The following is a 27,808-nucleotide window of genomic DNA, read 5'->3' on the forward strand; positions in this document are numbered from 1 at the left end:
CTGTTGTATTCAGCATGTCACTGTAAGGTCTACCTACACCTGTTGTATTCAGCATTTCACTGTAAGGTCTACCTACACCTGTTGTATTCAGCATTTCACTGTAAGGTCTACCTACACCTGTTGTATTCAGCATTTCACTGTAAGGTCTACCTACACCTGTTGTATTCAGCATTTCACTGTAAGGTCTACCTACACCTGTTGTATTCAGCATTTCACTGTAAGGTCTACCTACACCTGTTGTATTCAGCATTTCACTGTAAGGTCTACCTACACCTGTTGTATTCAGCATTTCACTGTAAGGTCTACCTACACCTGTTGTATTCAGCATTTCACTGTAAGGTCTACCTACACCTGTTGTATTCAGCATTTCACTGTAAGGTCTACCTACACCTGTTGTATTCAGCATTTCACTGTAAGGTCTACCTACACCTGTTGTATTCAGCATTTCACTGTAAGGTCTACCTACACCTGTTGTATTCAGCATTTCACTGTAAGGTCTACCTACACCTGTTGTATTCAGCATTTCACTGTAAGGTCTACCTACACCTGTTGTATTCAGCATTTCACTGTAAGGTCTACCTACACCTGTTGTATTCAGCATTTCACTGTAAGGTCTACCTACACCTGTTGTATTCAGCATTTCACTGTAAGGTCTACCTACACCTGTTGTATTCAGCATTTCACTGTAAGGTCTACCTACACCTGTTGTATTCAGCATTTCACTGTAAGGTCTACCTACACCTGTTGTATTCAGCATTTCACTGTAAGGTCTACCTACACCTGTTGTATTCAGCATTTCACTGTAAGGTCTACCTACACCTGTTGTATTCAGCATTTCACTGTAAGGTCTACCTACACCTGTTGTATTCAGCATTTCACTGTAAGGTCTACCTACACATGTTGTATTCAGCATTTCACTGTAAGGTCTACCTACACCTGTTGTATTCAGCATTTCACTGTAAGGTCTACCTACACCTGTTGTATTCAGCATTTCACTGTAAGGTCTACCTACACCTGTTGTATTCAGCATTTCACTGTAAGGTCTACCTACACCTGTTGTATTCAGCATTTCACTGTAAGGTCTACCTACACATGTTGTATTCAGCATTTCACTGTAAGGTCTACCTACACCTGTTGTATTCAGCATTTCACTGTAAGGTCTACCTACACCTGTTGTATTCAGCATTTCACTGTAAGGTCTACCTACACCTGTTGTATTCAGCATTTCACTGTAAGGTCTACCTACACATGTTGTATTCAGCATTTCACTGTAAGGTCTACCTACACCTGTTGTATTCAGCATTTCACTGTAAGGTCTACCTACACATGTTGTATTCAGCATTTCACTGTAAGGTCTACCTACACATGTTGTATTCAGCATTTCACTGTAAGGTCTACCTACACATGTTGTATTCAATGCATGTGACTAATACAATTTGATTTGATCTGTACCAATCCCAGACTACTGTGTTTCTCCTACCTGCCCTCTACTTCCCCTTCTCCTCCATCTCCTTTTCTTCCTCTCCTCCTGACCGTCAGACCTGCAGCTGTACCACAGTGAGTCTCTGGAGCTGATGCTGCAGCGCTGGTCCAAGCTGGAGCGGGACTTCCGGATGAAGAGCGGCCGCTACGACATCAGCAAGATCCCGGATATCTACGACTGCGTGAAGTACGACGTGCAGCACAACGCCACGCTGGGCCTGGAGGACACACTGGAGCTGTTCAGGCTGTCCCGAGCCCTCGCCGACATCATCATACCACAGGTGAGGGAGGGAGGAAAGGAGGGGTGGAGTGGATGGATGGAATGGTGAGTGGAGAGAGGGGTGGATAGATGGAGTGGAGAGAACTGGGTGGGTGGGTGCCTGGATGTTTGGAAAGATGGATGGATGGATACTCTGCAGCTGTTCAGATTGTCACACGCCCTCGCTGATATTATCATACCACAGATGAGAGAGGGAGAGTTGGGTGGGTCAGTTGTAAGCGGTAGATGGATACTCTGGAACTCCACAGGCTGTCAGAGGCTCTGGCTGACATCCTCATACCTACTGTTGATGGATACCAGTCACTGTTTATATGCTCCCAGACTTTGTATATAGCAACGCTCTGACCACTGTGTGTCTTAGGCAGGGAGTAATTCTCACGACTTGTGTATTCTCCTCAGGAATACGGCATTAACAAAGTGGAGAAGCTGGACATAGCGTACGCCTACTGCCTACCTCTGGTCAAGAAGATCCAGCTGGACCTCCAGAGGACCCACGAGGATGAGTCAGTCAACAAACTCCATCCACTGTGAGTCTTGACTCGCAGGGCAGCAATAGTCAAGTTGCACCTAGACGCTGATTTAAGGTCAGTTGCGTTTCCTCTCTGAATGTTTAAGATTTGGAAAGGGTGAGCTGATCCTAGATCTGCATCTATAGGCAACTGCAACATGAAGTTGTGGCTCAGTCAATTATGTCCCACATATGTCTTTGTTCACACGGTCCATGTTTGACGGCAACTTAAATAAAACATTGATGTTCTGTTTCTCTGGCGACTCAGGTACTCTCGAGGAGTGATGTCACCAGGTCGCCACGTGCGGACACGTCTGTACTTCACCAGCGAGAGTCACGTCCATTCTCTACTCAGCACCTTCCGCTACGGAGGCCTGCTCGACGTAAGCACACAACTACCACAGAGGAACTACGGTTACCTAGAACTACATTTCCCTGAACAACAGCAGAACTACATTTGATCCAATAATTGGTGTGTGTGACAGGAGGAGAAGGATCAGCAGTGGAAGCGGGCGATGGACTACCTTGGTGCCGTTTCTGAACTCAACTACATGACCCAGATAGTTATCATGCTGTATGAGGACAACAACAAGGTAGTGGTGTGTGTTTCTGTAGTAGTTGTGTGTCTGTTTCCCTTTCTTTCACTAAGCTCTCTCTGTGCTGTGCCTCAGGACCCGTCGTCAGAGGAGCGTTTCCATGTGGAGCTTCACTTCAGCCCTGGGGTCAAAGGTTGCGAGGAGGAGGAGAAAGCACCAATGGGCTTCGGCTTCCGTCCCGCTTCCGCAGAGGTAAATGTTTAATGTCTGGTCCTAATGTTAATCTAATAGGATGTTTTCACATATGAAAGTCACTGCCCTGGTTTGGTTTTGAGGCATTTTTGAGAATTCTACAAAATATGTAATGGTTTAACAAGAACTGAAAATAACCGTTTCACGGTGCAATTTGCAAGATGGACATTCTACATGACTTAGCAAGCTAGCTTGTTTATAACGGGCAGAAGTTTAACGCTACTCGGGCTGCCGTGTCACAAAGCCTGGTACTCTGGTCCTGGATCTTGAACCCACCACTCTGGCAGGTCCAGGATTCATTCAACCAAGGTTTGTTTGAGTTTCACACATGCTTTATAGCGCGGATCAGGGTACAAAACAATCTAGCTTCCGGATCATACAGGGAAATGTGAAAGTGCCCATAGTGGTACATCAATGCCCTGTGAAGTGTGGGAATGGTATATTGTGTTTTTTAAATGTGTTGTGTGCACGCGCCCCATGTCTGTGGCACTCTTCTTCCTGGTTCAGAATGATCAGAAACAGACAGACCCTGGCAGCTTGGAGGATCTATCACGTGACGAGCCCGACCGGGCCCTACCACTCTCTGAGCCAATGGGCATCCACCGGAGATCCCCTCTGATTCGCAACCGCAAGACTGGGTCTATGGAGGTAAAATCTCACACACACACACACACACACACAACCTTCTATTGTCAATAAAGCCAGGGGTAGGAGTAGTTGTAGTGATAGTAGCAGCAGCAGTGAAAGATGAGACAAGGATTGCAAGCATCTTTTGACTATAGAGATATACTATAAGACTTTTGTGTTCCGTGAGTTAGGATGCATCCATAAGCCAGGGCTTTCCTGCTGTGTTGTTGCTCTGAGTTACTTGTCTGTTTGGCAGAGGTCACATGTGGTCCTTCAGTCTGGCAGCCAGTGATGGAGATCTGTGTATGGTGTCAAATGCTCTGAATTTGCTCCTTACCATATAATGTGCGTGTCACCCCAGGTCCTGTCGGAGACGTCTTCATCCAAAGCAGGCAGCTACCGTCTCTTCCCCTCCTGCTCTCGCCAGTCCCCTGAGATGAAGCAGAGTGGTCTAGGTGGGTGTCTCCTTCCTCTCTGCTCCCTAACACGCTCAGATCTAGGATTAGTTTCCCCTCCCCCAATCCTAGCCTTAACCGTTAGTGGGGGGAATGCAAAATGAACCTAAGAGCAGCGTCTAAGGGCAACTTTACCCAATCCTTCCCTTACACTGTAGCTATGGTAACTGTGTTTACCTATATCACCCCAACTGTCATTAAAACCTATGGTGGTAGAGGGAGGGGTGGCATTGGTGCTCTCACTGTCTATTTCTGATATAAATCAACCTGGAGTTAGATACTGTGCTAGAGGCCTAGCTAGGTACTAGTTCCGTGTATCTCAGTTTGTAGAGCATCGCGCTTGAAACGCTAGTGTTATGGGTTTGATTCCCACGGGGGACCGGTATGAAAATGTATGCACTTACTACTGCTCTGGATAAGAGCATCTGCTAAATTACTAAAATGTCAAATGTACTATGGACAATAGTACAGGCCTAGCTAGGCACATGCGAACCATGCTAGAGGCCTAGCTAGGCACATGCGGACCATGCTAGAGGCCTAGCTACTGTAGGCACATGCGGACCATGCTAGAGGCCTAGCTACTGTAGGCACATGCGGACCATGCTAGAGGCCTATTCAAGTGGTAGCCAGGTTTTCGGTTTTAAGATTGTAGGGATGTGTAGTTATCTTGTCACTGATTTTCTTTTCTTTTTTTTTATCAGAGTTTTGGTAAAAATGTATGTTTTTATGATTAACCATCCTAATGACAATTCTTTTGAGTTTCCAAGTGCATCTACTCAAATTTTGGATTTTCTAACAATTGAGAAACTTACTTTGAACTTACCTGTTTGAATGCTAATATTAGCTTCATAACATTGAATCAGCTGGGCCATGAACACCATATTAGGAAGGAATAGGGTTCCATTTGCTCAATGGTGTTTTCCTGCTTTTTGAATGGAGGTCAATGGAGAAAGATTTTAAAAACTGATTGAATGGCTATTTTTACCAGGTAGGCACCAGCAACTTAAGTAAATAAATTACACACAAACAAGAATCACTTGCCTCCAATCAAATTAATTAGAATTTTGTGTAATTTAGTCCAGGCCATAATTACTTATTTTACAAAAGAAGACAATTAGATTTTTCACTTCAAAGTAAAATTATGTGCAGTTGTAAACATACACGTGTGCACAAAAAATGTCAACTTATTTTAGAAGAAATAGTGAAGCGTGCAAAGCTGCCAATATATTTGACCGACATGTACCGACTTAAACCCATTTCACACCACTCATCTGAGCCAAGCTGAGCCATGCTGGCCTGGTTACGCACCCACCATAGTTGTTGGAACTGTGCTGGAAAGGATCATGTGAAAATCACAATCTAAATATAATGATAACATTCCATTTAGCAGATTATTTTATCCAAGGTGACTTACAGTACAGTGAGTGCCTCCATTTCTTATGCGTGTGAGTGATACCTTTAGGAATTGATCCTACGACCTTGACATTGCTAGCGTCACTCTCTTACCAGCTGAAGCACATATTATCAGAGCCAGTAAGGTCTGGTCGGAGCGCTATTGTGAAAAGGGTATTAAATAAGCCTAGTGGCGTTAGGAGTCGGGATGTTGAATGACCTTGGTATGGGGAGTCATGTGACTACTACACCTGGGTTCAAACACTATTTGAAATCTTGCAAATACTTGTGGTGTTAGCTCTAGTCTGCCTAGAGTGAGTGCCAGATGTACGCGGTTGTATTTATACATTTAAAAAAAAATGTAATCTTTATTTAACTAGGCAAGTCAGTTAAGAACAAATTCTTATTTACAAAGACGGCCTAGGAACAGTGCCTTGTTTGGGGGTAGAACGACAAATCTTTACCTTGTTAGCTCGGGGATTCAATCTATCAACCTTTGGTTACTGGCCCAATGCTCTAACCACTAGGCTACCTGCCGCCCACGGTTTCCACTTTAAAACTGTTCTGTTGGTTCCTTTGCGCCAGACAAGCTCAACAAGCCCAGATACCGTATTTGATAGGATTTCAACCCAGGTCTGCTAAGTACCTCTCTCCCCTCATGCTAACTGAGTCAGAGCATTGTTTGAATAACTGCATGTTGTGTTGTGGTGACTAAATCCCCCACCCCTCCCACAGGATCTCAGTGTGCGGGACTCTTCAGCACCACTGTCCTGGGAGGCTCCTCTAGCGCCCCCAACCTGCAGGACTACGCACGCACACACCGGAAAAAGTTCTCCTCAGGCAGCCTGTCCTATAAAGACGGTATGTGGCCAAGATCCTGTTTCTAATTCCTCTAGCCTAGAGAGACACACTGTTTCTAATTCCTCTAGCCTAGAGAGACACACTGTTTCTAATTCCTCTAGCCTAGAGAGACACACTGTTTCTAATTCCTCTAGCCTAGAGAGAGACACTGTTTCTAATTCCTCTAGCCTAGAGAGAGACACTGTTTCTAATTCCTCTAGCCTAGAGAGACACACTGTTTCTAATTCCTCTAGCCTAGAGAGACACACTGTTTCTAATTCCTCTAGCCTAGAGAGACACACAGTGGATGGGTATTGTTAGACCTGGGGTGGGCAACCCTGGTCCTGCATACCCTGTGGCTATCTAGGACCATGGTTGTCTAACCCTGCATTAGACTGCTGGTCACCAGACCTCCATACCATCCCTCACATTGCATAGTCGCACACCAAGCAGAGCAGGTTTCCCTTCATGCTTGTAATGCACCTTGGTGCTTTTCACGCTACTGAGCTGAACCGTACTGAGCCAAACTAAGCTGAGCTGGCCTGGTCACATCCACCGTAGTTGCTGGAACCATGCTGTAAAGGAGAAATATGAAAATAAATTATCCAAGCCAGCACAGTTCGGGGCGGCACGATAGTGTGAAAATTGTCATTTCTAGCCAGTAGCCAAGTTGTTGTCTTGCCAAGACCACGATGTAGCCTGCATTGATACACGTAGAAACAGTGTTTCACCCAGGTTAAGGAGCTTTGACATTTTTGGAATATGGAACATAAGTTTGTCAGTTGACGATGGCATTTCTTCCTTAAAGACTAGCAAAGCACAAAGCCTGAAAAGAACAATTGGGGCCACAAGGTAGTAGCCACAGCTGAACACATTCCCTTAGAAACCCTGACCTAAACCACATGTTACACCACTGTTGTGATCTCATTTGTTGCATGGTTCATATATGTTTCACATGGTCTTAAGCTATTTACACGCAATAAGGCTAACGGAACACTTATCTAACTCACTACTGTAGGTATCCTGCCTCCTTCAATATGAACCTGCTGGCACATAGTGCTGCAGTATAATTAAGAAATATCTGTATAGACTTCATGTGAAATATCTGTAGTGCTTCCATATCAAGTGTCCAGTAGAAACTAGGCTAAATGTCAAAGCTGTATAAATTATCTTCAGTTGAATGGAGAAATAAATAATCTGTAGGCCTATTTATAATGTTGACTTGTAAGACATTCTAAATGGACTTGTAAGACATTCTAAATGGACTTGTAAGACATTCTAAATGGACTTGTAAGACATTCTAAATGGACTTGTAAGACATTCTAAATGGACTTGTAAGACATTCTAAATGGACTTGTAAGACATTCTAAATGGACTTGTAAGACATTCTAAATGGACTTGTAAGACATTCTAAATGGACTTGTAAGACATTCTAAATGGACTTGTAAGATTTATTTATATATGCATATTTTCAAATGATTTCTAGAACGTTCCCATGGTTTCCTGATCAGAGTTGAATGTATTTATGAGACTCGGTCAGCAGATGGCTCTGGAGCTCTAGTAGAAAGTCCCAGTAGTTTATTTAGCAGAAGTCCCATTCAATGATGAACACAGTATGCTATTGTCCATACTCTTACTTGGCCATGTTTGCTCTTACAATACGCATATATTTGCATATATGCACATATTTGCGCTGATATCACGACGCACACATATGAGTGATTAGGCCATTCTGTATTTGGATCTGTTTGAGCCTAAATGACAGTTTTCTTATGGATAGGACGCCCTCGTCATTAATTGCTGTCATTGACGGTCAAGAGATGCCATTTTGTGTTTACCTGTACATACCAACTTTACGTAGTGGTCAAGCTTTTGAGCTGTTCATTGTCTTTTGTGTTGTCTAAACCAGCAGACATGGGACGACAAAGCTGTCTGTAGTTGGCTGTCCACATGGTGTCACTGTGATGTTGTCATAGCTGTTTTTCTATTGGGCTGCCATCTTCTCGGTTGTCTTGTTGCGTCTCACTCAGTGTCGAGTCACACTCATCATGTCTGCTGTTCCATTAAGTCTATCATTTGCGTCCTTACTCTTGTTACTGATCATGAAAACATCAATTGGAGATCACTGTGATCTTTGGTGTTCTCATACATAGTCCCTTTTGAAGAACCTATATTGACATGATTAGTGCTTGTGTGTGCATGCATGTGTCTGTGAAGCTGGCCTTCCAGAAACATGATAGTGTTGAGCAGTACTTTGCTGCTGTCAGTCTTGATGCTTTGTTACTTCAAACAATACTCCAAGCTTTTGATATAGTTTGCCCAGCACCGTGGCACACCTGGAGGGCTGATAACCTAATTCACAATGGAATGGGCAAGCTAAATCAAATGCATCATATCTCTTCCTGTATTTGGGATGCAACACATCTGAAGGGAGTGGTTGGTGTTGGGGTGTGTATAGGCCTACATCATACGTACTAAATGTCCCTAATTGTTGTCAAGATGGGAAATGGGTTTTTGTCTTCCTTTTTTTGTCTTCCATCTCCTACATTTCCAGCCGTCTCATTTTGTCCTGTCACCATGAGAGATTTTCATCCAATGTGCCTATAATTTGATCATGAAAGTGTCCGCACTTCTAACACACATGTCAGTTATAGCCCATCTAGCGTGGTCCTACAAAAGATCCTGCCTGTCTGTCCCTCTTATGTCCCTTTTTTAAATCTTAACTCTTCTTAGAACCACAAACACTTCACATGGAGTAACTTGTGGACTTTTCTGCTATGGCCCCTAAATGCTTCCCACTGTACCCGAACGCCAGAACTATTTCAAGAAGAGTTTAACACCCCTCCCACCAAGACCTCCAGTGTACACACACAAACCCTTTGCAGGTGTTCTGTGACCGATGGTAACACTAGTGACCTTTCTCTATTTCCTCAGAGTTGTTGTCTATGCCGGCAGTAAAGAGATTTTCTGTGTCGTTTGCAAAGCATCCGACTAATGGTACGTCTGCTTCTTTCCGGTATATTTCCACTTCTCCACCTCCGTTTGTCTTGCATGTCTTTGGAAATCTCTCTTTATTTGTACATTTCGGTTCTACTTCACGTGGCCGTTACTACCATGTTTCCCAACACTCTGGGGTTTTTTGTTTTTCTGCTGCCTACCCATTCACTTTATCACTACCCCACATTCTCTTTGTTACAACATGGTCACCCTCACCTAATGATTCAATGTTTGTCAGTGAAGTGTGTGTGTGTGTGTGTGTGTGTGTGTGTGTGTGTGTGTATACACACACATCTATTATTTATGTTGACGATGTGTATTGAAACCATCTCTTGAAAACACCAACCAAAAACCCTTCCCCTGTTTCTTGTGACTTCAGTCCCCACTATTCTCATTTAATATTCTGTATTGGCAACCTAAGCTACAGCTTATACCCTACACTTTTGAATAGGTGACTGGATAACTGAATAAACTGTCTTGACTGGGACAGAACGATTGGCGGTTGCTGCTAAACGGGGAAAGGGTTCATGTGGTTTTTTGTTTTGTACCAGGTATGGTTGTCATGATATGGATAAATCTGCATATGACCAATGTGTTTGCTTGTGCTTGTGAAATACCTAGCTTATTGTTTTCCAGGACCTTTTTCAGTACCTTGGGCTTTTGAACACTTTCCTTGAGACACCGGTTATATTCACTGGGTAGTGGGCACCAAACAGAAGTCAAATGTTTTTAAACAGAAAATGAGAATTCTAATCACTCTTGTTTTTATGAAAAGATGTTCCTCCTGGTTGGGTCTACAAGCTATGTAGTGAACGTTTAAACATGATCATTATATTGGAGGGGTTTAGACATTTTCTTTGCAACACTGTCAAGGAAGAACTGGTTTTCAAGAGAAATTTTGGAAGCTCCTCTATCCAAAGTGTGCATGCATTTTTGTGCAAGTGCCCCCAGGAAGAATCAAACCCACACTCCAAGCACCATGCTCTACCAAATAAGCCACACAGGCAACTACAACACAAAACAGACTGCTGTGTATCAACTGTATATTTCAGAGGGTCTATGTAGTGTATCCTGCAGGGCTCTCCTACCCTGCTGTAGGTTTTCATTCCAACACCTGGAATTAAGGCTTTTATTTACAGTCTTGCCTTTGTTGCAGTCAGGAGGAACTCCATGTCCAATCACTAAATACCTGGAGAAAATGATAATTAGATTGACACATGAAAACAGTAGATTACCTGCTCTGAGCACACTTCACACTCTGGGGTCCAGTATTCTGACTGTAGGGATGTTGGTTAGGGACAGGTGTACTTTACCACTGCCTGTGGGGTCCAGTATTCTGACTGTGGGGATGTTGGTTAGGGACAGGTGTACTTTACCACTGCCTGTGGGGTCCAGTATTCTGACTGTAGGGATGTTGGTTAGGGACAGGTGTACTTGGCCACTGCCTGTGGGGTCCAGTATTCTGACTGTAGGGATGTTGGTTAGGGACAGGTGTACTTGGCCACTGCCTGTGGGGTCCAGTATTCTGACTGTAGGGATGTTGGTTAGGGACAGGTGTACTTTACCACTGCCTGTGGGGTCCAGTATTCTGACTGTAGGGATGTTGGTTAGGGACAGGTGTACTTTACCACTGCCTGTAGGACCAGTATTCTGACTGTAGGGATGTTGGTTAGGGACAGGTGTACTTGGGTAACTGCCTGTGGGGTCCAGTATTCTGACTGTAGGGATGTTGGTTAGGGACAGGTGTACTTTACCACAGCCTGTGGGGTCCAGTATTCTGACTGTAGGGATGTTGGTTAGGGACAGGTGTACTTTACCACTGCCTGTGGGGTCCAGTATTCTGACTGTAGGGATGTTGGTTAGGGACAGGTGTACTTTACCACTGCCTGTGGGGTCCAGTATTCTGACTGTAGGGATGTTGGTTAGGGACAGGTGTACTTTACCACTGCCTGTAGGACCAGTATTCTGACTGTAGGGATGTTGGTTAGGGACAGGTGTACTTGGGTAACTGCCTGTAGGACCAGTATTCTGACTGTAGGGATGTTGGTTAGGGACAGGTGTACTTTACCACTGCCTGTGGGGTCCAGTATTCTGACTGTAGGGATGTTGGTTAGGGACAGGTGTACTTTACCACTGCCTGTAGGACCAGTATTCTGACTGTAGGGATGTTGGTTAGGGACAGGTGTACTTTACCACTGCCTGTAGGACCAGTATTCTGACTGTAGGGATGTTGGTTAGGGACAGGTGTACTTTACCACTGCCTGTAGGACCAGTATTCTGACTGTAGGGATGTTGGTTAGGGACGGGTGTACTTGGCCACTGCCTGTGGGGTCCAGTATTCTGACTGTAGGGATGTTGGTTAGGGACAGGTGTACTTTACCACTGCCTGTAGGACCAGTATTCTGACTGTAGGGATGTTGGTTAGGGACAGGTGTACTTTACCACTGCCTGTAGGACCAGTATTCTGACTGTAGGGATGTTGGTTAGGGACAGGTGTACTTTACCACTGCCTGTGGGGTCCAGTATTCTGACTGTAGGGATGTTGGTTAGGGACAGGTGTACTTTACCACTGCCTGTAGGACCAGTATTCTGACTGTAGGGATGTTGGTTAGGGACAGGTGTACTTTACCACTGCCTGTAGGACCAGTATTCTGACTGTAGGGATGTTGGTTAGGGACAGGTGTACTTTACCACTGCCTGTAGGACCAGTATTCTGACTGTAGGGATGTTGGTTAGGGACAGGTGTACTTTACCACTGCCTGTAGGACCAGTATTCTGACTGTAGGGATGTTGGTTAGGGACAGGTGTACTTTACCACTGCCTGTGGGGTCCAGTATTCTGACTGTAGGGATGTTGGTTAGGGACAGGTGTACTTTACCACTGCCTGTAGGACCAGTATTCTGACTGTAGGGATGTTGGTTAGGGACAGGTGTACTTTACCACTGCCTGTAGGACCAGTATTCTGACTGTAGGGATGTTGGTTAGGGACAGGTGTACTTTACCACTGCCTGTAGGACCAGTATTCTGACTGTAGGGATGTTGGTTAGGGACAGGTGTACTTTACCACTGCCTGTGGGGTCCAGTATTCTGACTGTAGGGATGTTGGTTAGGGACAGGTGTACTTTACCACTGCCTGTAGGACCAGTATTCTGACTGTAGGGATGTTGGTTAGGGACAGGTGTACTTTACCACTGCCTGTAGGACCAGTATTCTGACTGTAGGGATGTTGGTTAGGGACGGGTGTACTTGGCCACTGCCTGTGGGGTCCAGTATTCTGACTGTAGGGATGTTGGTTAGGGACAGGTGTACTTTACCACTGCCTGTAGGACCAGTATTCTGACTGTAGGGATGTTGGTTAGGGACAGGTGTACTTTACCACTGCCTGTAGGACCAGTATTCTGACTGTAGGGATGTTGGTTAGGGACAGGTGTACTTTACCACTGCCTGTGGGGTCCAGTATTCTGACTGTAGGGATGTTGGTTAGGGACAGGTGTACTTTACCACTGCCTGTAGGACCAGTATTCTGACTGTAGGGATGTTGGTTAGGGACAGGTGTACTTTACCACTGCCTGTAGGACCAGTATTCTGACTGTAGGGATGTTGGTTAGGGACAGGTGTACTTTACCACTGCCTGTAGGACCAGTATTCTGACTGTAGGGATGTTGGTTAGGGACAGGTGTACTTTACCACTGCCTGTAGGACCAGTATTCTGACTGTAGGGATGTTGGTTAGGGACAGGTGTACTTTACCACTGCCTGTGGGGTCCAGTATTCTGACTGTAGGGATGTTGGTTAGGGACAGGTGTACTTTACCACTGCCTGTAGGACCAGTATTCTGACTGTAGGGATGTTGGTTAGGGACAGGTTTACTTGGGTAACTGCCACCATTGGAGCCAATGCTGCTGGAGAGCAGAGTCACTTCTGGAGAGTAGCAGGTTCTGGAGAAGACCACCTGTTCATTTGGACTGTGTATTCTATACTGCGCTGCCTATGGGATCTCAAAGCAGAAGTTGAAATACTGTACATAGTCTGTCTGTTTAGGACTACTAGGATACTCAGTCCAGTTCAATGAGAGATGGCCGTGGTCATTTGTTGTATGGCTACTTAGGTTCATATTCCCTATCACAGCCAGAAAAGGTGAGGAATATATTCTGCAATGGTTATAAACATTTAAAAAATAAATGCATTCCTATGTCTGATTTTTGTTTTGGATTCCCCCCCCAAAAAGAAGATTTTCCGCTCTTTTCACTAATGGAAAATGGCTGCCTCTTAGATTTTCCATTTTTTTTTTTTAGTTTTTTGGATAAGAGTGTCGTCATATCCTGTATTTGCACAAAGTTTGCGGGGAGGTAAGAAACTGTCTCACTCAAATTTCGGGGTATATTTTGTGCATACCAAACGTTTATAAATGAGGGCCCTAAAATGTAATTCCAGTACATGAACACAGCACCTAATTGCTTTTATGGGATTTTTTTTAATGACAGTCATTTCATTTTAAGCAACTTGTGTCAATTCACAACTGTGTGTGTATATATTGACTTTGATAGGGACACAGGATGACACGTGTGCTGTGGCTGTTCCCCCTCTGTGGTGGCCTGTGTCAGGTACAGTAATGAATGAGGCTAAGGTTTACATCCAACTGCAGCTTTATGCAACCTGTCAAACGGGATTGATTGTACAAAATTATTGTGACACTGCAAAAAAACGCTATGCACGCTGGACCGCTTTCGTGTAGTGTGTTTTTATTGGACACCAGATTGAGTTATTTTCTCTCTAGGATTTGAATGTATTCACAATGACACAAACATATTTGACATATCTAAGCATGTGTAGCTCCACGTCTCAGCGTTTTGAACGTCTTCAGTTCTATCACAAATGCTCCTATGTGGTCTCTCAATTTGAAACTAGTCAATGCTGTTAAATGAAATGCATTAAATAAACGCAATATTGTCATTTCCTCTGTGGATTTTCATTGGATTTGTTTTTCTGTCTTCTAAACCTATAGACTGTATCCCAGAGCTTTTTCCATAACCAAGATGAGATTACAGTGGAGCCATGTGATACGCTATTCTGTCTTTCGGAGTTTGAGGCGTTTCTCTCTGTCAATGCTTGGGACAGTTGGATGGAGCAGATTTTGCTGAAGTCTTTGCAAACCTGTGGGATGATTTGGTTGGATGGGGTCTGCTGAATGTTGCTTGAAGGTTTTTGTCATTTCTGGTAGCTGGTCCAGAGCATGGAGGAATGGAATGGTTGACAGGAGAAGGTTGGCTGTTAGAAATAGCAGTAATTTACTGTACCTCCAAGTCACCCCTTTCTGTCCGCACAATGGGTGATACCTCTCCCCCTCCTGCCAGTCTCCCCCTCTGTCCACACAATGGGTGATACCTCTTCTTTGTCCTTCCCCCCATTACCTCTGCTGTGTCATTCATCCACTCCCTCTCCTAATTTTACCCCCCCCCCTTACTATCCTCCTATTCTTCTCTTCCCCCTCTACTTTCTATCCTCCTATTCTTCTCTTCCCCCTCTACTTTCTATCCTCCTATTCTTCTCTTCCCCCTCTACTTTCTATCCTCTTATTCTTCTCTTCCCCCTCTACTTTCTATCCTCTTATTCTTCTCTTCCCCCTCTACTTTCTATCCTCTTATTCTTCTCTTCCCCCTCTACTTTCTATCCTCTTATTCTTCTCTTCCCCCTCTACTTTCTATCCTCTTATTCTTCTCTTCCCCCTCTACTTTCTATCCTCTTATTCTTCTCTTCCCCCTCTACTTTCTATCCTCTTATTCTTCTCTTCCCCCTCTACTTTCTATCCTCTTATTCTTCTCTTCCCCCTCTACTTTCTATCCTCTTATTCTTCTCTTCCCCCTCTACTTTCTATCCTCTTATTCTTCTCTTCCCCCTCTACTTTCTATCCTCTTATTCTTCTCTTCCCCCTCTACTTTCTATCCTCCTATTCTTCTCTTCCCCCTCTACTTTCTATCCTCCTATTCCTCTCTTCCCCCTCTACTTTCTATCCTCCTATTCCTCCTTCCATCTCTGCCTCCCCTGCTCCATCCGTCCTATCCTCTCTCCTCCTGTTCCTCCTTCCCTAGAGCCCTTGGAGGAGCACCACGTTGCCCAGCTGTTGAGGCGCTTCTCCACTGATGCCAGCCTGTGCCGCCCTCTCTCTCTGGACGGGGCGCTGGCCCACCACCTCAACCAGTGCTCCTACCACCTCCGCCTCTTCCGTAACTGGCTCATCTCTGGCCAAGACCCCCTAGAGTACTTCTACGGTCAGCCCCCCAGCCCCTCTTCAACCCCCTGCCCTCCTATGCCCTTTAAACCCTCTGCTGTACTGCTTGCAGATCTGAGGTTTCGTTTGGTACTGGTGTGCTGCTAGTTACTGCCGCCGCAGTTGACTTTTGCCGCTTTGCCTTCAGGGGTTTGTTTGACGCATGCTTGCCTGCGACTTTTGGGAGAGCGGCTTGTCATTGGTGTGGTTTGGTGTTTTCAGGTGTCTTGCATTAGTTATCTTAACTGAATCTTATTTTCTCCCTGCAGTTCAGTTCTTATTTGATCTTGCTTCTTTTTAGTGCTAATGGTCTTAATTTGAGTGACTGTTGCCAACGTAAGATCTTTTGAACCAGGACCTGGCTGCAGTTTGGAATGTAGCTGAGCTAGTGGATGGATGTTGTCAGATGCTGTTTGTCTGAAATGAAACCCATTGTGTTGTATGAAACTGCACAGCCTGTGACTAGATCACTTGTCTGAGATTAAACAACTACCGAGGTATTACTAGAAAATGACAATTACATATCAACTAGTTTCTGGTTAAAATGACATTAGTTCAACCAGTTTTGCCCACTAGGATGTTCCTGATACAACATACTCACACCGTGTGGCAGTTCAATTTTGCATAGTAACAGCATCCCTGTCTGGTTGGTGTAGACTTTGGTTAATGCTTTTCTATCCAATAGAGTGAACTTGGTTGTAAACTGTTTTTTGCGATTGATGTGAAATGTACACGGATTGCAGTGAACAGTGAATGGATGGTCTATCAACTGGACTGATTTGTTGCTTTGTAGACACCTTGGGCTGTATGATCTGAAGTGTTCCGGTGCTTTACTGACTGTCAATAAGACCCGTTTCACACTACTGAGTCCAGCTGAACTGTACTGCCCTGGTTACACATCCACCATAGTGAAGAAAATATTCAAACCAGTACAGTTTGGGTCAGCACAGTAGTGTGAAAGACGGCGTGCATGTCTGTCTTGCTTCCTGGATATGGTTTGAGTCGTGTGTCCACTACAATGGATAAAAATGTGTTGTACAGTAGACAGAAAGTGTACCCAAACTCGCTTCAACCCAGCCTGGACAAAAAAGGGAATCGACTGAGGGACTGGAAAATCCCAAATAGCATTTCTTACCCCAGGACACTTCAGCAGGTGACAATGTATAAAAAGGAGGGCTCTGTGTCTGCATTGATCTGAGTATTTATTTATTTATGGGACATATGTCGGCTTTGGGCGCCTTCTTCAGAGACTTGGGTAGGAAACCCACCTATATAGCTGAGCCATGATTAATACTCACATAGTGCTGTCTGATCGCATCTTTATTCTCCTGTTAGTGTCCAGGGGTAAGGGATGCTTTTTGTGTTGTACAGTCGTCTTGAATGAGATGTGTCTTGTACAGTAGCAGTCTAAAGTTTGAACACACCTACTCATTCAAGGGTTTTTCTTTACTCTGCTGTCCAACTCATCCCAAACCATCTCAATTGGGTTGAGGTCGGGGGGTTGTGGAGGCCAGGTCATCTGATGATCAGCACTTCATCACTCTCTTTCTTGGTTAAATAGCCCCTACACAGCCCGGAGGTGTGGCTTGGGTCGTTGTCCTGTTGAAAAACAAATTATAGTCCCACTAAGCGCAAACCAGATGGGATGGCGTGTCGCTGCAGAATGCTGTGCCTTGAATTCTACATTGATCACAGACAGTGTCACAAGTAAAGCACCCCACACCACCACCTCCATGCTTCACAGTGGGAACCACACATGCAGAGATCATCTGTTCACCTAATCTGCTTCTCACAAAGACACTGCGGTTAGAACCAAAAATCTTACATTTGGACTCATCAGACCAAAGGGCACATTTCCACTGGTCTAATGTCTATTGCTTGTGTTTCTTGTCCCAAGCAAGTCTTTATTATTATTATTATTATTATTATTATTATTATTATTATTATTGGTGTCCATTAGTAGTGGTTTCTTTGCAGCAATTTGACCATGAAGGCCTGATTCACACAGTCACCTCTGAACAGTTAATGTTGAGATGTCTGTTACTTGAACTCTGAAGCATTTATTTGGGCTGCATTTTCGGAGCCTGGTAACTCTTATGAACTTATCCTCTGCAGCAGAGGTAACTTTCCTGCTCTTGCTGATCTTGCTTTCCTGTGGCGGTCCTCATGAGAGCCAGTTTCACCATAGCGCTTGATGGTTTTTGCAACAGCACTTGAAGTAACTTTCTAAGTTCTTGAAATTTTCTGCATTGACTGGCCTTCATGTCTTAAGGTAACAATGGACTGTCATTTCTCTTTGCTTATTTGATCTGTTCTTGCCATAATATGGAATTGGTATTTTACCAAATAGGGCTATCTTCTCTATACCTCTCCTACCTTGTCACAAAACAACTGATTGGCTCAAACGCGTTAAGAAGGAAAGAAATTCCTGTTAATTGAAATGCATTCCATGTGACTACCTCATGAATCTGGTTGACAGAATGCCAAGAGTGTGCGAAGTTGTCATCAAGACAGAGTTCCTCCTTTGAAGAATCTCAAACAAAATACATTTTGATTTGTTCAACACTTTTTTTTGGTTGCTACATGATTCCATATGTGTTATTTCATAGTTTTAATGTCTTCACTATTCTACAATGTAAAAAATAAAAACCCTGTAATAAGGTGTGTCCAAACTTTTGACTCATCCTGTATGTGGTTACATGAATCAGACATGTCCAGTGTCTGCCCCCAGTATTGTTTTGTGTGGAAACCAACCATAACAGAAATACACCATAACAGGAATACAATGTAATATTAGGGCAGTGTTCACCTTCCACCTCTAGTTCCAGAGAGTTATCCAGTGTGCAGGCTTTGGTTCCAGCCCAGCACTAACAAACAAATGGAACTCTGTGATCAGCTGATGACAGTGCAGGGCTGGAACAAAGCGGTCCACATCCATAACTAGGACGGCCGGTGATGACTGCAGTAGGATGAGTGACTGTCCTTGGGGACTGGGGAGGTGGTTTTGGCTGTAGTAGTGGTCCTGCCTGCTCCAGAGACCCCTCTAACCACCTCTCCTAGCCCAGTCTGACTGAAGGGTGGTGGGGCTGCGGGCCTGGGTCTTTCCCCTCTCTGACTGCAGGCTTTGAAGGCTGCTCCATGGTGCCCTCCATCTACCCACTGGAGACGTTGCACAACTCGCTGTCCCTCAAGCAGGTGGATGAGTTCATCACCGCCGTGTGTGAGACTGGTGGAGATGCCCACTCCAGGACCACAAGAGGTAATGGACTGTTACACACACACACAGGAAAACCACATGGAAATGTCTTGACTAGACAGATATAAGATATCACTGGTTAATGAAATGCTTACTGGATCACAGCCCTGGGTCCACCGCTCTCCTCCTCACAGTCCTGTGTCAACCGCTCTCCTCTCTCCTCACAGCTCTGTCGGCCATGTTTGACTCTCAGAACCAGCCGCCGGTGGACTCCTACATGCCTCAGAGAGTCCTTTCCTCCTCCGTATCCCCCCGACAGCGCTCTGACAGACCTCCCTGGTGTGAGTGTCCTCTTTCATGTAATTCATTTACCTTTTTAGTTTGACCAGTTAAGTTGTTTTTAGAGTTGCAATGGGGAGTATTTGAGAGTGTTGGTTTGGGTTGGTATCTAGCATCAAATGACTGTCAGTAGGTCTTATTCTGGTGTGTGTACATGTACATTCCAAAAAGTGTTTATTAGAAGTTGGAGTTGAAATTTCTAATTTTAAGGCTTACATGTAATTGCCTACCACAGTATCCCTAGGCTCCACTGTCTGTGGGCTATTTAAAGGGATTTACTACTACAGTGGCCCACCACAGCCTGTGTTGACTATCTGGGTTTCCAACCCTCTCCCTCCGCTGTCTTCTATCATCTTCTGTAAACCACTTATTTCCTGATTTTCAGAGGTGTGATCAAGGACAGAAACGTTCTGTGTTTTAATGGTGGTTTTGTTCTAAGTGAAATCCCCAGGTACCATTTTTTTTCCTTAGCGGTGGGTAGGTTTGGCTTTTTTATGTGCTAACTAGCTCAGTTCTTTCCTCTCTGGTCATGTCTTTCCCTGCACTCAATTGTAACCTATTAGCCACAATTTCAATATGATTAACATTACCTTAGTAAACATAATTGAATTGATAGATGACTGATTGCTTGGTACATTGATTAATTGATCATTTGTTTGGTCTCTGCAGACAGCAGCGGTCCATCCAGTACAGTGTCCAGCGCTGGCCCCTCCTCCCCCACCACGGCAGACGCCTCCCCCCATTTTAGCTTCAGCGACAAGACGCACTTCACCCCCGAGAACAGCGAGGAGATCCACTCCTGCCATCACAACACAGTTCAGCAGGCCCCTACTGCTGGCCCCCAAACCCTCAAATTCTCCAATCCCACCAGCCCCATGGAGGACCCGACCACCCCCTGCCAGACACCCCCAGAAGACAATCCTGAGGCCCCAGCCACCCCCAGCCACCTGCCCCTGAGTGGAAACTCTGAATCAAGGCAGGAGGAGCCAGGCGAGTCCCCTGCTTCAACTGAGGCCACTTGCGGTGAAGTTCCAGACCTCAGCCCATTGAGCCCGTCATCTTCCCCACTGGCAGACCTCTCTCTGGGCCTTTTGGATGGATACCTCCCCGGTTCTCTCCCGGTGCTCCTGGAGCTCCGAGAGAGCGGCAGTGAGGCAGGATCCAGCGCACAGACGCCCCAGTCCCCAGAGGGGCCTGACGAGTTCTTTGACACCCAGGAGACGACGGAGATGTGGAGGGGCAGCACGGGGAGCCTCCCCCATCCTGGGACGCCACTTGAGGTGGGAGCCCCTCACGCGTCAGAGCCCTAGGTGGGGGCTCAGAGAACCAGAGAAGGAGCCTAGGTCTTCTAAGTGGCTAGAAGGAACTAAGGTAGAACTTCTAGGGGGCTGGAAGGAGTCTTCCAGGAAGCCCTTCAAAAACTCTCCTCTGCCAGTTCCATGTGGGGAACCCCCAGTGGAGCATTCTAGTGACCTAGTCTAAGACCAAGGCCCTGTGGCTTGTAACTTATGTCTGGTGAATAGTGGATCAGGCTGCTGCTTCTTAGTACTTCTCTACCCTGGTCGTGTTCATGAGACACAGAAACTGAGAAAAAGGGAGAGGACTTCCTGGACTTGTCCATTAAGATACGCACATTTTCCATTTCCGTTTTAAAATGTTTTCCGTGGCATGCCATAATGAACACGACCCCAGTCTCTATCCCACAGCTGTCTGTGAACCAGCCGTTGTAGGAGAACTCAGTGTGACCATAGAACTACCACCGAGTACAGTACAACATCCTTATCATGACTGTCATGTATGGATGTTTTTGTCCCTGTGTCTGATAGAAAGCCACTTGTTCTGAAGTGAACCTTTGATGTTGCTGGTGTAAACAGTCTATAATGGGTGACATCTTCTATCCACTGAACAGCCCTCAGTGTGCACCATCTTCTAGCCACTGAACAGCCCTCAGTGTGCACCATCTTCTAGCCACTGAACAGCCCTCAGTGTGCACCATCTTCTAGCCACTGAACAGCCCTCAGTGTGCACCATCTTCTAGCCACTGATCAGCCCTCAGTGTGCACCATCTTCTAGCCACTGAACAGCCCTCAGTGTGCACCATCTTCTAGCCACTGAACAGCCCTCAGTGTGCACCATCTTCTAGCCACTGAACAGCCCTCAGTGTGCACCATCTTCTAGCCACTGAACAGCCCTCAGTGTGCACCATCTTCTAGCCACTGAACAGCCCTCAGTGTGCACCATCTTCTAGCCACTGAACAGCCCTCAGTGTGCACCATCTTCTAGCCACTGAACAGCCCTCAGTGTGCACCATCTTCTAGCCACTGAACAGCCCTCAGTGTGCACAATTGTGGAGATCTCGCCAAAAATAACTGAAACAACATTTCAATTTGACAGGTGGGCTCGCATATTGCATCATGTACATCGCTACATACATACCATTTACTATAGCTAGAATTGCAGCATGTCCACCAACTCATGGACATTGTAAAAGGAGATGGTTTGAGAGACATCCCATTTCAAGTATTGTGAGTAATACGTTTATTTTTCCTGCTGGGAAATGTACATGTCAATGTCATCAAGTCGTTTTGAAATGCATTTTCAGTTGGCTACTTTATTGCAGTATATTGAAATCATGGTCTTGTCACACATTGAAATGATAAATGCACCACATGACTGGTCTGTGACATTTCACCAAACAGAAGATGTCACCCTGTGTGTCTCCCCAGTTCTCCTATTCTAGGCTCTCCTCTCCCTGTGATGGTCTGTAACACCGTAAAGGTCTGTTCACTTGATATGCGCCACAACTGTATTGCATCGAGCCAACAATAGCCACGGTAGGCTCTTTCTTGTTACTCTGATCTTGCGCTGCTCCCGACCAAGCAGCGCTCCACACCTTGTGCCAATCAAGAGAACAGGCCTTAGAAACTCCTGACTAGCAGCTGAGGTCTTTTCTTAGGGGTAAAGAAGATCTCCACTACATGTGTGGTGAGATTTATTATTTCCGTTTCCTCTTTTGAGATTCAATATACTCAAATCCTAGCCTGGTCCCCCCCCCCCCCCTAGCATGGTCCCCCACTGCACAGATGTAGGATCTTAATTTGAACCAGTTTGCTACAGCAGGAAAATCATCCTGCAGGAACTGGAAATGTGGATTATTATTAATGGACATTTGTGTAGGGAGTCATTTGATACATTTTTAGGTGGAAATCACAAACTTCAGAATCCCTTTTAAACATCAAATACACTACACAATTTACATTTCCTGCATTGCAGGAAAGTTCTCCTGCAACATCGTGATCAAATGAAGATCTTACATCTATGTGCTGTAGCTAGCTCTTCTATTGTTGTCAAGCCATACATGTTGTCACGACAATGAACGCAAACACACAGGAGTTGGCTAAAGCACAAACGGACTGGAGCACCAGGCTACTATCCCTGTAGCCCCTAGTCACTTCCCCTAGCCCCTAGTCACTTCCCCTAGTCACTTCCCCTAGCCCCTGAAGGACCTGCATATAGGAGGGAGCAGTACTCTGCTGACTAAAAATAATCCACGTTTGATTTGATCACAACTTGTGCACTACTTTTTTTTTGCCAAATTCCTTAAACCTCAACTACCACTTTAATATAAGTAATCTTATAGAAACCATATGAGGAGAGATCTATATTTAACTTTGAATCCTAGTGAGGTGATATTTTTAATGCAGAGCCATCAGATTTATTAACAGTTATAACTTGTATCATAGCAACTGTATATTTTTGTAAAAGATCACCTCAAACATTACTGTATTAAGCAATCTTTTTTTTTTCACTGAACAAAAGAGGTCGGGGTATTTTTGGATGGTTCTCTGGTTCCATTGCGTTAGACAGTTTTTGCAGGGCCTGTTCTGTGTGTGGACTTATCTGTGTGTGTGTGTGTGTGAGAGAGTAAATGAGATTCTGTATTTGACTATTGGGGTTGGTACAGTCGTATCGTGATGTACTGTAGAGATGATTATTTCTGTCACGTAACACAATTTCATGTCAGTCAAAGAATGAACAACACTGCTGCTGCATAGAGGCAACATTAACACTGTAATCTGTCATTGTTTCAGTGGACATTTACAGATGTGTCAATCTAAACAATGAAAGTATATCTGATTGTGTGTAATACCTCTGGTCTGTGTCTCTGGCCTACAGTAGTGGTTAGTGTTGTCTGTTGTAAAGGATGCTAAACTACACTGAAGTGCTGTATCTGTTTGGTTTGGAAAGAGGGATTCATTTTGTGGCAACTTTTTGAAGGAGATGGAAAGTGAGTAGATAAAATGAAATAGCATAATGAAGAATTCCCTGTTTAGCTGCTATGCACTTCTAAACTCTTCATGAAGGCTTTATGAATGAAAAATGCACTTAAATGCTTTTGGAGCTCTCAGTGATTTCAGCCTTTTTAACTTAAAAGATTCAGCTGAGAAAACGCACTCTGCTTTAATTTCTATGCTATTTGCTGTGTGGGGTAATCGGCTCAATGGCTCTATGGTTTCTACAAATGCAGCTTTATTTCTCTAAATGATGTTCTGAATAAAATGTCCTGTGAAATGATATTTCTCCCACTGTGTGGATTTGAATTACATGGCATGTGAGTACATGGCTGTCTGAGGAATGACTGGCCTTTGTTCATATAACCAGGCTTTTCCTGTTTTATATTTGTGAGCATCTGGACGGGACACAACGATTCCACAACAACCAAAAGACAGTATGGTGGATTGTACTTGCAGTACATCGCAACCCTTTACCAGCAGATAACAATATGGTTTACATTGACAATACTTGTGTCTAGATAACATGGCTCAAATCATATATACATTTTTATGAAATCTAAATTGTGATTTGAATTGGTATGTTGGTGGCAGCGAGCGGTGGGTTATTGACTGATTGGGTCTACAGGGGTACTTCCCATCCCCCAGTAGGTCAGTGACGTGAGCACTAGCATTTTGTTAATGGTGTCATCCAGCCCAGTAATGTCATTGGGGTAACAACTGCCAGATGCCTCGTGCAACAGGGGCCTGTTCAACGAAACAGAATGTTCTGATAAATGTGTTGTCTCATGTACCATTGTCATGTCTACAAAACAAAAATATAAACGCAACATGTAAAGTGTTGGTCCCATTTTCATGAGCTGAAATGAAACAACTAAAACCAGAAAAAAAGTTATGGAACAATTACATTTTTTAAATACGATAGTCTTGGAGAACAAACGATCAGGGTTCATAAAAAATGTCATGGCATTGAATTTGTTCCAATATTTGAGTCACATTCTCTAAGAACAAGGCAAAGCCATGAGAAAATGTGTATTATTGAAGAAAACTGGCTTTCAAACTGAATGTGTTCTCAGCCGCATGGTGCGGCAGGTAGCCTAGTGGTTAGAGCGTGGGGACAGTAACCAGCAGGTAGCCTAGTGGTTAGAGCGTGGGGACAGTAACCAGCAGGTAGCCTAGTGGTTAGAGCGTGGGGACAGTAACCAGCAGGTAGCCTAGTGGTTAGAGCATGGGGACAGTAACCAGCAGGTAGCCTAGTGGTTAGAGCGTGGGGACAGTAACTGGAAGGTTGCTGGATCAAATCCCTGAGCTGACCAGGTCAAAATCTGTCGTTCTGCCCCTGAGCAAGGCACTGTTCCCCAGGTGCCGAAGACGTGGATGTCGACTATTGCAGCCCCCCCGCACCTCTGAGATTCAGAGGGGTTGGGTTGAATGCGGAAGACATATTTCACTTGAATACATTGTTGGGCAACTGACTAGGTATCCCCCCTTTCCCAAAATGTGTAGAATTGCAGCAAACTATCTTTTAAAAAAAGCAACATTTTGTCTCATTCTGAATGCAACCTCCCAGAATGGAGCCGACAATATCCTCCTTCATGCTGTTGATCAGATACATTCTACAGAGCTGTGTCCACGGAAGTGAGGAGGCTGGTAAAACCAATAACTCAACATGTGAACTCATTCAAACACTGCACGCTTGCAGTGCGAAGACCATTTTTTTTGTATGCTTTACCCCATTAGCCTCCATATGCAGATTTGATTGAATAAGGCCTCTGAGTGACTTGGCTAAAAAATTAAGTGGAAGCTTGTGAGACGTTCTTTAATCGAAGTGCAAATCACGAACGCTGCAGTAGGGATTCTATTGATAGACAAAGGTAGCCGAGGCAATCTGTGAGGCTGTGATTGTGTTAGCAGGAGACAGACTGCTCATAATGATTTCCACTAAGGCTGTGTCTGTCTCCTGCCTGAGAGAAATGGCGAGAAAGGGGTGGAGAGAGGCCATCTGGTGGGAAAGGCCAGCAGCGCTAGCTAGCTACTGTCTGTAGCTAGCTCTTTTTGTTCTTTACACAAGTTCAATGATGACTCAGAAACCAATCCAGCATTAATCTGTTGCTATGACATTAACCCTCGCTCGTTGCTGCCACTATAGAGAGGTCGGACTAGACCGCTGTACAAACACTGGAGGGAGGGAAAGTAATAACATGTTATTAGGTGCGGCAGGTAGCCTAGTGGTTAGAGCATTGGGACAGTAACCAGCAGGTAGCCTAGTGGTTAGAGCGTTGGGCCAGTAACCAGCAGGTAGCCTCGTGGTTAGAGCGTTGGGACAGTAACCAGCAGGTAGCCTAGTGGTTAGTGCGTGGGGACAGTAACCAGCAGGTAGCCTAGTGGTTAGAGCGTGGGGACAGTAACCAGCAGGTAGCCTAGTGGTTAGAGCGTGGGGACAGTAACCAGCAGGTAGCCTAGTGGTTAGAGCGTGGGGACAGTAACCAGCAGGTAGCCTAGTGGTTAGAGCGTGGGGACAGTAACCAGCAGGTAGCCTAGTGGTTAGAGCGTGGGGACAGTAACCAGCAGGTAGCCTAGTGGTTAGAGCGTGGGGACAGTAACCAGCAGGTAGCCTAGTGGTTAGAGCGTGGGGACAGTAACCAGCAGGTAGCCTAGTGGTTAGAGCGTGGGGACCGTAACCAGCAGGTAGCCTAGTGGTTAGAGCGTGGGGACCGTAACCAGCAGGTAGCCTAGTGGTTAGAGCGTGGGGACAGTAACCAGCAGGTAGCCTAGTGGTTAGAGCGTGGGGACAGTAACCAGCAGGTAGCCTAGTGGTTAGAGCGTGGGGACAGTAACCAGCAGGTAGCCTAGTGGTTAGAGCGTGGGGACAGTAACCAGCAGGTAGCCTAGTGGTTAGAGCGTGGGGACAGTAACCAGCAGGTAGCCTAGTGGTTAGAGCGTGGGGACAGTAACCAGCAGGTAGCCTAGTGGTTAGAGCGTGAGGACAGTAACCAGCAGGTAGCCTAGTGGTTAGAGCGTGGGGACAGTAACCAGCAGGTAGCCTAGTGGTTAGAGCGTGGGGACAGTAACCAGCAGGTAGCCTAGTGGTTAGAGCGTGGGGACAGTAACCAGCAGGTAGCCTAGTGGTTAGAGCGTGGGGACAGTAACCAGCAGGTAGCCTAGTGGTTAGAGCGTGGGGACAGTAACCAGCAGGTAGCCTAGTGGTTAGAGCGTGGGGACAGTAACCAGCAGGTAGCCTAGTGGTTAGAGCGTGGGGACAGTAACCAGCAGGTAGCCTAGTGGTTAGAGCGTTGGGACAGATACCAGCAGGTAGCCTAGTGGTTAGAGCAGTAACCAGCCGGTAGCCTAGTGGTTAGAGTGTTGGGTCAGTAACCGAAAGGTTGCTAGATCGAATCCCCGAACTGACAAGGTAAAAATCTGTTGTTCTGCCCCTCAAGGCAGTTAACCCACTGTTCCTGAGCCGTCATTGTAAATAAGAATTTGTTCCTAACTGACTTGCCTAGTTAAATAAAGGTTACATTAAAAATAACCACGACATCGTCCAATTTAATATCAATAAAAGCCTTTATCCCTTGAAATGCTGTCAGCTGCTGACTCAGCAGTCCAATGCTTTTAACTGTATAAGTGTTAACAGCAGGGGAGGTGAGTTAGTTTCCGTCTACTGCTCTGTATTGTCCTCATTGCTCCATTGAGAGTGGTCAGGTGGGTCGTTCTTCAATTGCTATGGAATTTTGAAAGAAATGTACTTACTTTTCCAATTCCAAATACTTACTTTTCCAATTCCAAAATTACTTTATTTTAACAATACATAAACAAAGTTTAGCAGTATAAAGGACTTGTATTATGTTTTATCATTGATAACCAGTTCAATACTCTGTTCAGCAGGAAAAAATGATGTGTTGGAAACATCGTAAAAAGGTTTTTAGGGACATCCTGATCCGGGAACTAGATAAAAACCTCTAGGAGACTAAGACAGAGCGTTCTAAAAACGTGAATTAAACAAACTCCTTCAAAATGGCATTGTAACTGTTCAGTGAGATTTGGGCCAACCATGGAATAGATAACCATCTGAAATGCTACTGTTGGACCAATTGGCGGCCACCTGACATTACCCCATTGCCCAGTACTGGCAGTTGGAACACAAACACACAGGAACACTGCTCCACATTCATTCCATTTCAGAAAAGAGAGGAGAAAAGGAAGAACAGGCTCCGGCTACATCTGTTGGTCCTACTACATCGAGCTCATGTGACCCTGCGGATGATGTCATAATTGTTGCCATTCAGCGTGTGCCAGCTGGGGTATTCAACAGATCGCTGCTCATTCGCCAGCCGCTCAAAGC

General features: G+C 45.1%; 1 protein-coding gene across 3 annotated transcripts in view; it reads left to right on the forward strand.

The window, feature by feature from the left end:
* The window catches only part of LOC116365839 (inositol hexakisphosphate and diphosphoinositol-pentakisphosphate kinase 2), a 42,927-nt gene extending 19,179 nt beyond the window's left edge, over positions 1-23,748 (forward strand). Inside the window, exons 18-31 of one of the 3 annotated variants that reach the window (XM_031818229.1) lie at positions 1,540-1,763; positions 2,162-2,289; positions 2,539-2,653; positions 2,756-2,863; positions 2,942-3,058; positions 3,566-3,706; positions 4,047-4,140; positions 6,268-6,393; positions 9,307-9,369; positions 13,916-13,972; positions 15,458-15,637; positions 18,758-18,895; positions 19,060-19,173; positions 19,841-23,748. In XM_031818229.1, the coding sequence (XP_031674089.1) occupies positions 1,540-1,763; positions 2,162-2,289; positions 2,539-2,653; positions 2,756-2,863; positions 2,942-3,058; positions 3,566-3,706; positions 4,047-4,140; positions 6,268-6,393; positions 9,307-9,369; positions 13,916-13,972; positions 15,458-15,637; positions 18,758-18,895; positions 19,060-19,173; positions 19,841-20,481 (2,246 nt within the window). In that variant the 3' untranslated portion in view covers positions 20,482-23,748. The remainder of the gene's footprint in view (positions 1-1,539; positions 1,764-2,161; positions 2,290-2,538; positions 2,654-2,755; positions 2,864-2,941; positions 3,059-3,565; positions 3,707-4,046; positions 4,141-6,267; positions 6,394-9,306; positions 9,370-13,915; positions 13,973-15,457; positions 15,638-18,757; positions 18,896-19,059; positions 19,174-19,840) is intronic. The other 2 variants (XM_031818230.1, XM_031818231.1) reach the window with 2 other exon arrangements.
* Positions 23,749-27,808: the final 4,060 nt, after the last annotated feature.

The sequence above is a fragment of the Oncorhynchus kisutch genome, unplaced genomic scaffold, assembly GCF_002021735.2.
Source record: "Oncorhynchus kisutch isolate 150728-3 unplaced genomic scaffold, Okis_V2 scaffold1300, whole genome shotgun sequence".
In the NCBI taxonomy this organism is placed as follows: Eukaryota; Metazoa; Chordata; class Actinopteri; order Salmoniformes; family Salmonidae; genus Oncorhynchus; species Oncorhynchus kisutch.